General features: G+C 37.4%; 1 protein-coding gene across 1 annotated transcript in view; it reads left to right on the top strand.

Moving 5' to 3' along the window:
- The first annotated feature begins 491 nt into the window (after positions 1-491).
- LOC107594654 (ADAMTS-like protein 2) overlaps positions 492-9,965 on the top strand; it is a 27,838-nt gene continuing 18,364 nt past the window's right edge. The window contains exons 1-6 of the mRNA XM_016284787.1: positions 492-590; positions 5,880-6,022; positions 7,844-7,919; positions 8,128-8,230; positions 8,536-8,681; positions 9,430-9,553. Of these exons, the coding sequence (XP_016140273.1) occupies positions 492-590; positions 5,880-6,022; positions 7,844-7,919; positions 8,128-8,230; positions 8,536-8,681; positions 9,430-9,553 (691 nt within the window). The remainder of the gene's footprint in view (positions 591-5,879; positions 6,023-7,843; positions 7,920-8,127; positions 8,231-8,535; positions 8,682-9,429; positions 9,554-9,965) is intronic.

Below are 9,965 nucleotides of genomic sequence, written 5' to 3' on the forward strand. Positions count from 1 at the left end.
TCTATATGCACAGGAAAAAAACATGCAAATGGACCAATAACCCTTTACAATCCTACGATTTCACCATGTAAAAATTCTTTATGTTTGCAACTCAAATTAATTGGATGTTTTATGAAAAAGATGGCAATAACATGAAACTGACAAGCTGTGATCAGGTGATAAGGCTGCTACAAAATGCCAGGTGATTCCAGTGCCTCTGTGTAACTGTCCTGTTATTAGTAGTTCACTCAGACTATTCACATGACTAATGCAGGCAGCAGACGTCTGTTTCTGGATCCTAGTAGAGATGGATGCTGTAGGCTACTTTGAAATCTACAAGGTCAATCACAGTGGGTCTGACCAGCCCCCTTTTCTTTTCTTCCAGCAGGTTGTAAAGCCATCAATGCATCAAGGGTTTCGTTCACCGTTAGACCTCAAAGTGCGAGCCCCTCTCTCTCTTTAGTCTTTGGTTACGATCAGGGGGGCGAGGTCTCCTTGTTCTCAAATGAACCATGTACTGTCTCTGGACTTCAAGATTCGGACATATTCTACTACACTACTTTGTCTTACATTTATGGATTATTAATACGGCAGCAGGTGCAAATGTTAAGGTAAATCGCGTTCAGTTTTGTACAGATCGCTGTGAAACACTCGCTGGGCTTGATCTACTAACGCTGGTTTGAATAAGCGCTCAGTTACAAATGCCGGTTACAATGCGGGAGACGAGAAGAGCCACTGTGGCGGGCTTAACATCAAACTTTCACACCAAATCACGGTTTTGAGCACGGCATTGCTCTTTTATAACGCGTTTTGTGCTGTTTCGGGTTCTGAGATCAAAGCCCAGCTGGAGTTTTTATGTCTGGAATTTCCCAAATTAAAGCTGCACATTATATTTTTTACGATTTTGATAGCGATTTATTAAACCGCATGCACTTTTTGATATTTCGCGAGCGTATTTTAACAATTCGTGAGCTAATTAATGAATTGCAAGTGAATTAATATTCTTGAAAATCTTTTTCACTTGGCTTCTGGACTCCGTGCCGGTGACAACTTTTCTTTCTGTTGCACGGTTGAGTCAAGACTAGAGTGAGTTGAATCGAGGTGAATCTAGTGATGAGAACTCCGACTCATTTCCGCGAATCGGTTCTTTCGAACAGCGAACTCGTAGGCTTGATCTACTAACGCTGGTTTGAATAAGCGCTCAGTTACAAATGCCGGTTACAATGCGGGAGACGAGAAGAGCCACTGTGGCGGGCTTAACATCAAACTTTCACACCAAATCACGGTTTTGAGCACGGCATTGCTCTCTTATAACGCGTTTTGTGCTGTTTCGGGTTCTGAGATCAAAGCCCAGCTGGAGTTTTTATGTCTGGAATTTCCCAAATTAAAGCTGCACATTATATTTTTTACGATTTTGATAGCGATTTATTAAACCGCATGCACTTTTTGATATTTCGCGAGCGTATTTTAACAATTCGTGAGCTAATTAATGAATTGCAAGTGAATTAATATTCTTGAAAATCTTTTTCACTTGGCTTCTGGACTCCATGCCGGTGACAACTTTTCTTTCTGTTGCACGGTTGAGTCAAGACTAGAGTGAGTTGAATCGAGGTGAATCTAGTGATGAGAACTCCGACTCATTTCCGCGAATCGGTTCTTTCGAACAGTTAGTTTCAAAGAACCTTATTCAAAAAACATATTCAGTCACTCGTTAATAATTGCGTCTTCAAACGGTCCCGTGTTTACGTACTCTTTTTCGAAGGTTTTAAATTATTCTCTAACAGCGAATGTTCTTACACTTTACGTTTTTTACATTACATAAATACTTAATGATTATGGAACGTTCTTATAACTTCATTAACATTTGATATACATTCTCATAATGTTGAAAGAACACGTTCTGCGATCGATCAGCATTCTCAAAATGTCCTGATGTTGTACTTGATGAACGTTTTTGTAACCTTTAAATATGGTTCTAATCATGGCAAGGAAACCCAACCTTAGGATAGCCCAATAAAAATAAACATTCAAATACTGTAATATTTTGGAAGAAAAATGTGTAACCTTTAAATAACAATCACATAGCCTATCACAACAAAACAACTGGACATTTCAGCTTTTTAGAAACATTTCAAAGCAATTTTCTTCAGTAGGCCTACATTTGACCTAAATTTGTTACTTTGTGTTGTTATTCATCTCTTAAAACATCACAACAAAAGTCATTTAGATCGTAAAAAGAAATATAATTTATACGGAATGGTTCTAAAAATTAATTTACACCGGATGTCTGATTTTAAAAAAAAATGTTTTAGGGTTATTTCTTAAAACTAACTCTTATATGTGTTTATAAAGCTGTCAGTAAAGTCAATCGAGTTGTATTGGTTAATATTTCTACCACTAAACTTACATTTCACCCCATTTGAAAGAGCCATTCAAAGTTGTTGACTAGATAACCGTTGGTTCAGTCCGATTCATGAAGGAATCATTCAAAGAGGTATTGTATCTGATTCTACCGATTCACTGAAAAGATTCGAATCAAAATAATGATTTACAATGTAAAGTGTCTTGCTAGTAGTCCATAAATAGCGCGTTGTCATCCCCTCATTTGTTTGGTCTAACATTTATTGGCGTTATTCGTCCATTCTGTTTGAAAGCAATATTACTGTTGTGCTATAAAAGATGTTTTGATGGCCAGTTCAGCACGTTTATGACCGATTCGACCTGACTGTTGCAGTGTTCAAGCATCAGCAGACTAAACTCAACTGAAGTGACATTTCGAAACTCATCGGGCCCATGTGGTCTCCTTAGGGGGGTCTCCGTTTTAGGATGCATTAGAAATTGGGGAAAAGTCTATTGTCTATTTATAATCTAAACATCCAGAGGGCATTCAGATAAAAAACATATGGGCATGCAGACTCTTGTTTGGACAAGTTCGCCTTAACATCCCCTGCGTTTGGGGCGGGGGACACTGAATTTGCTCTTGCCAAGCTATTTGGGTTTGTAGAGAGGGGCTGCTAAACTCCCTTACAACTAAACATACCATTATGTATTTCTACAAGCCTGCAGGACAAGTAAGTGTTCTTGCTTTAAGGGTCATACTTTACTGTAAGTGCATATTCAGCTGTAATTGTGTTTCTAAAGAGACTCTGTCATGAAAAAAGACAGTAAGTGGACATCTATGTCAAAATGTCACTTTCAGACAAGTGGATTTCATGCTTAAACATACCATAACTTTCCAAATGTCAGTTGTGGATTAAACGGCACACTATTCAGGATAGGTCAACGGGTGCATAGAGCTCTAGGAAGAAAATGGTCTTTGTGTAAATCCTCCTCCTTATACCAAAATCCAAACGTTGACCATTAAAGCTGGTTTGAGATCAACCATGCTGGGCAGCTCTTCTCTTTGAGAGCTTCACAAGACTTTCCATGGAGCCGTGCCTGTGTTGTGTTAAAGTTCATTGATGCACGGCTTGAAGAGGAGCGATTAACCTGCTGTCTAGACAACAGGAGTCTGCTTAATTTGCCTACAGTCGCTGGCCCTTTCATCTGGGCCGTTAGGGGGGCTCCATTCACCTTCGACTCCATCTCTTCCCTAAAACTGCCCTCCACTGTTCTCTCTCTTAAGTCACAAAGTCTCTCTAAACTTTGATGTCTAGGCTTGTCTGGGCTTCTTCAATGAAAATTCATAGACAGCCAGTCTGTTCTGGAATTTAACCAAAGTGCTTTTTTTTTACTGTCCTATTTTTCTTTTTTATTCTGCTCTCTATTTTCTATTCTCATTACACTCTATTCTACCCTTCCATTTTTACTACTTATATACCAGAGAATCAGTACTACAGAATCTTCACATTCTATACTATATTGCAAATGTATTGTTAATGATATTGTGAGTTGTTAAAGGGGTCCTATTATGCTCTTTTACAAAGTCTTGATTTTGTTTTGGGGGTGTGTACTAGAACAGGCTCTTATACTAGGTTGTTCGAAAAACACATTATTTTTCACATATTTTACATTATTACAACACCTCTCTCCTTAGTCTGGCATGAACGGCTCGAATAGTTCCTGTATCAAATGAAGGCCCGCCTTCTGAAATACGAAATGTGCTGTGATTGGTTAGCTGGGCCAGTGTGTGTTGTGATTGGCACCACTTGGCGCCTGGTCGGGAAATGTCATACCCCTTACCATAGAGCATCAGTGTAAATATTGCATCAAAATCAAATCAATTTGAGTGCGATTTTAAACCCAGATGATTGTAATCAATCATAAGTTCGTCTGCCTTGGGAAAACTTGCGTGTCTCAGACATAGTGATAACACTCGTTGCCTTCTCTAGCACAGCTCAACCAGGTCTCGTCCCATTCGTCGATATTTGTGATATCACAAATCCCGGAAAATATGCATTGTAGTCCAAACGAGTCGTTCATTGTAGTTTTTTGAAAAGTGATTTCTGTTAAATAAAATATCTCCTTTTGAAGTGGACTTTGAGCTTTGTAACTTTGCAGATCTTTTTTATGCTCAAACAGCAACATTACAGACTATCTAAAGTTGAAAAAGTCAAAAAGCATAATAGTTCACTTTAATACTTCACTTTAAGTCCAACACAGAAAACAATCTACAAATACTTTATATTCTGTGTATTATATTATATTATATTATAATATATTATATTATATTATAATGTTAAATTTGCAAATGTGTTGTCTTAAGTTGCTTTCTGTCTTAAAGGAGACATATTATGCCCCCTTTTACAATATGTAATATAAGTCTCTGGTGTCCCCAGAACGTGTCTGTGAAATTTCAGCTCAAAATACTCCACAGATAATTTATTATATAATTTTGAAAATACCTATTTTGAATGGAAGCAGAAACAGCTGTTTTTCGAACCTGTTTCTTTAAATGCAAATGAGCTGCTGCTCCCCGCCCCCTTTTCTAGAATAGAGCTGAGCCATTACAGCTTGTACCTGCTAAAAACATCTGTTTTGGTTCTGATTATCATGTTTATCGCGCTGAAATCATGCGTTTTAAACCATATGAGTTTAAACTTCAGATATACGGTTTTCTGAGAGCACACGTCCGAAGCACACGGACAGAAAGCGGCTGTCACAGCATGTGAGTACTAAACTAAGTTCTCATTCACACACAAGTTTACGTTAAAAACAAACACGGTTACAAAAACAGTCTATGTCTGTGAAGGTAATACTGCTGGGAAATAAATTGCATGTTTATTTTAGATCTGTGTGGCAGCAGCAATATACAGTGATATTATAATGAGATCCCTTTGCCACGTCAGCAAGAGAGCGAAATCAGACGCACTCGTTTTTTTCAGATGCTTACAGAAAAAGGCTTACCAAAACAAAGTTACTGGGTTAATCTTTTTCACGTTTCCTTGGTTGGTAGACCAAAATTATAGCACTTAAAACCTGGAAAAGTCATATTTTCATGATATGTCACCTTTAAAATGTAACCATGCCATTTAAAAAAATAAATAAATAAAAATTAGGTTTTTAATACTTCATTGTAAATGCTTAAGTCCAACACAGGAAACAAGATCACAATATTATCTATTTAAAAATATATAAAAACATTGCAATATGACAAGTGGTTTCAATTCCAAAATCCTACAAGTCTTTATACTCTGTATTATATAACATTTCAACCGTTTTCTTTAAATAAGGTGCAGTTTTTAATACTTTACTATAAATGCTCGAGTCCAACATAGGAAACAAGATCTGTACTACAACAACATTTGATTAATGTTAATGCCTTGAGAGTCATGACCACTTTTACCCACAAGTTACACAGAGAAGTGCTTGTGTCTGACAATAATTGCCATTGTTTGCAGATTTTCCATGTTATCATGCAAGTGTGCAGTAGTGAAGCACTGTGTCTCTGTCTTTGCCAGGACAGCAGTGAGGGGAGGGAGGATTTCCAGAGGCAGCCAGACGAGGTAGCGCAGTGGTGGGGTGAATGGAGCAGCTGGTCCACCTGTTCCCGTACCTGTGGAGGAGGAGTGCGCTCTCAAGAGCGTCACTGTCTGCAGCAGAGGTACACCGCTCTCAGATATTACACAAGCTCATTTAGATCTAGCTCACTCGAGGAAAAATGACCCTCTGATTCTGTACTAATCTGAAGTGACAGGTCTGATGCATTGTGCAAGGTTCTCCACTATGGGTTGAGAGCTGTCAATTTGACCCTGGTCTGAACCCACTTTTCACACCGGGTAATGTCACTCACGATCAACTTGAAGGTCACAGAATTCATTTAATGTGGGATTATTTGGCCTTGAATGCACAGTTTCTCTTTCATGTTGTTTGACTTAATTAACAAGATTGATCTGCAACTTGTTTACATTTAATTTAAATGATTTCATTTTTAAATGTATTTTTACATTTGTAATCAATTTGTTTAAATTTATTATTTGTTTTAGTTTATTTTAAACAAATAGTTTATTAATTTTCTCCAAAGAAAGAGAGAAAATATGAAAATCGAATTTCTTCCATCCACTAAAGATAAAACGTGTATAGATCAACGTTCCCTTCCTCAGCCTATACCAGAGCACAGACTAGACTAACCCAAGTGAACCCTCACATGAGAAAGAGGGAAATGGGAGAGAATTCCCCCTTGACTAATATCCTCCAGAGCACCCAGAGGAATGTCATGTGGAATGAACATCAATCCACTGGCCCACATGACAGGGAATTCTGCTCAGAATGACAAACATATTTATAAAAAGGCTTTTAGAGCAAATGGTCAAACATTTCAAGGAGATTCCACTGAAGATAAGGGCCCTAGCTGAGCCAGTCCAGCTGGCTCCCATTAGCACTTCCCAGTATGGTGGAGGCAGCGAAAGGTGTGTGCGTGGGGGGAGGGTACCGAGAGAGCTAGAACGATGAGGAGAATCATGTATGGAAACATTTAGAGTGATCCCAGTGGCATATGCTGTGGATATGGATGCTGGTTACCAGTATGGGATGCTGAAGTACTCCTGTTACCGGTTAACTAGTTTACTGCCTAAAACTATGTGGAATTAATCTGAAATTAAAAATAAAATAACGAAAATGAAACTAAACAAACAAAAATTAGAAATATTCCTTTGGCAACTAACTGAAATACAGAAATAAGTTGAAGCACTAAATTTAGTAACTGGAAATAAATGAAAACTAAACAACTAAAATAAATAAAACCCAAATAGTAATATTTAGAAAAGAAAAACAATAAAAATGACAAAAACATAACAAAATGACTAAAAATTTTATAAAAATTAAAACAAAGTATAAAAAATTAAAAGCTAATTAAAAATATGAATAAAACTATAACAGTATATAAATTATATTAAACTAACACTGGTCCCCAGCTAGATAAACCATCCTGAACTGGTTTGGTCGAGTACTGGTGTAGGCAGTTTTTATTCAGTAGTAATGTTAGAAAACATTTTTAATTCATCTGAAATGTTTCATATTGGATATTTAATTGTGCAGCTCATTTCCTCTATGTTTACATTTATATCGCCTTTGCACTCAACTTAAAATGTATCTTTAGAAACAACTAATCATTTATGAAATGTTAAATACAGTCTATAACAAATCTGAAAATGAATATAATTTTTTTAAATGTCGAGATGCCTAAATTCACTGAAAACGACTGATTTAAGTTTTAATGTTTTATTTTATTGAATTTTTTTATAATATTTTTAAGACAAAATAAACAATGTATATCGGCTATGTCCACTCTAACAGTAAAATCATAATCAACTTAGGTAGGTGCATTCCTAGAATTTTTGATATCTGCAGATCATTTCATGAATGAGTAAAAATTGAATGTCCCATCAAGATCTGGAGGACTTATATACAGATAACCCTTTTTCAGACTGACGTCGACCCAAAACATCAACAGTTCCTTCTGCACTGGACCGTCCAAACAGTATGAGCTGTGTACAAATCAGGTATGGCCAAAAGTTTATGAGATCTTCATAAATACGTTTGTGCATAATTAAAGGATAACCCATAATAATGTGAATACTCCATCCAAGCCATCTGGCATAACTGTGCATTTTTACACATGTTGGCTTGAAGCTCTAATATCTGCAGGCTGTTTGACCTGCTGCCTGGCTCACGAGCTGTGTCTTTATTGTTGTCTGGATGTTTGCCTAGCCGTGCCCAAACAGCAGAATCAGCTTCAAACAGCACCAGTGCTCTCAGTTCAATGCCAAAGCCTTCGGCAGGAAGCACTATGAGTGGGTTCCACTTTATCCGGGTAAAAAAACATCCCTCAGTGTTTTCTTTTTCCACCTCTTTCTCTCTGTTTTTTCAAATCTCTTTAATTTGCTCTGCTTCCTAGTCTTTCAGCCATTCAGTGTTTTAGACTCTTCTGAATTTCTTGTCTTGGCCCCTGGCCAGCTCTATTATAGCTCACAGATGCCCCTTTAGGATTATTTCCTCAGCCCATAGTCCCTTATGTACAAAAGAGGCCCCTCAATTCCATAAAGACCTATTATCTCTAGAGGAATTCTCCGAAGCCTAGATCGTAATGATGTTTTGCTGATGTCACCTCCTGTTCAGATGATTACATCAACATCTCCAATAAGCCATGTGACCTCCAGTGCACCACAACCACAGGAGAAAGGCAACTGTTGGTGCCTGCCCATGATGGGACGTTCTGCAGGGACGGAGTCTACCAGGGTGTTTGCATTGAGGGCCAGTGTCAGGTGTGTCAGGATAATATTTGGTGAAAAGATTATTCCAAGCTTCAAGCAGCCAAGGTCATGTAAGTTGAGAATGTTATATTAAGGCTATATATTAAGGATGCTTGACATTTTAGCCAAAGCAGTTTTGCAATTGACAATCGCTTTATTCGTTGATAGCGATAGGTCTTGTAAGACAAAATCATGAATCGCCATCAATTTATTCTAAATGTAAAATGTATAAAATCTAAAACCAGACATAGAAACATGGAATCTGTTGAGCTGAAATTGATATATTATATGAATTTATATAAAATATAAATTATATATTATTATATGTATTATTAGTAATTACAGTAGTTACAATTATGGCTAATATTTTTTTCATGTTAAGGCTATGGCAAATGGGTAAATAGACAATATTAAAATATCACCTAATATTAAAATGAATGAAAAAAGAAAATGAAAAATGGATATTCATTTTGAGATTTGCTAAAGATTACATTTAACAGTGTTATTAAATTATTAGTGTTTTTAAAGATGAACTTTGAATGGGTGTTAGATGACAGCAAAGGTAATATAAGTGTAATTGTAGAGGATATGAGAATGAATAATTAAGAATCTTCTAAATATGAGGTACTGTATGGGTCAGTGAGCATGATCTAATGGGACAGAGATCAGGTTTATGTTCTTCTGTAAAAACAAAGATCACATTTGCCCCATGTTTGTGAGGTTATGCTCAGTGCTAACTGTTCTATTCTCTTGGTTGCAGGTGGTAGGGTGTGATGGGAAACTGTATTCCAGTAAAACCATAGACAAATGTGGAGTCTGTGGTGGAAACGGAGGTTCTTGTTACCGTGTCTCAGGATCTTACCGGAAAGGGATCACACAGTTAGGTATACCTTATGTTAGCATTAAGGGTTGAATAGACCGTCTCTGGCCAAATTTGTTACCTTTTATCCATTTATTTGATAAATTAAAGGGATAACCAAAATTGATGGATTTAGCCAAGAATTAAAATTCTGTCATTACTTGCTATGGGGAAACCTAGAGGACGCAGTGTCTCGTTCCCTACTCAGGGAACCATGGTTACATAAGTAACCTGAGACGTTCCCTTTCATGGGAACTTCGAACTGCGTCCTCTAGGTTTCCCCATAGCGACCCCTAGAGGACGCAGTGTCTCGTTCCCTACTCAGGGAAACATGGTTCCCATTCAGTCAGTCACGTTCTACGTTACGTCAGTGACTGACGAATTGGGATCTCGCCCGAGAGCCCAATCACCTTCGAGTGTTAACTAAACAAGCCAAT

This window comes from Sinocyclocheilus grahami, unplaced genomic scaffold (genome assembly GCF_001515645.1).
Source record: "Sinocyclocheilus grahami isolate Dianchi unplaced genomic scaffold, SAMN03320097.WGS_v1.1 scaffold188.1, whole genome shotgun sequence".
Lineage (NCBI taxonomy): Eukaryota > Metazoa > Chordata > Actinopteri > Cypriniformes > Cyprinidae > Sinocyclocheilus > Sinocyclocheilus grahami.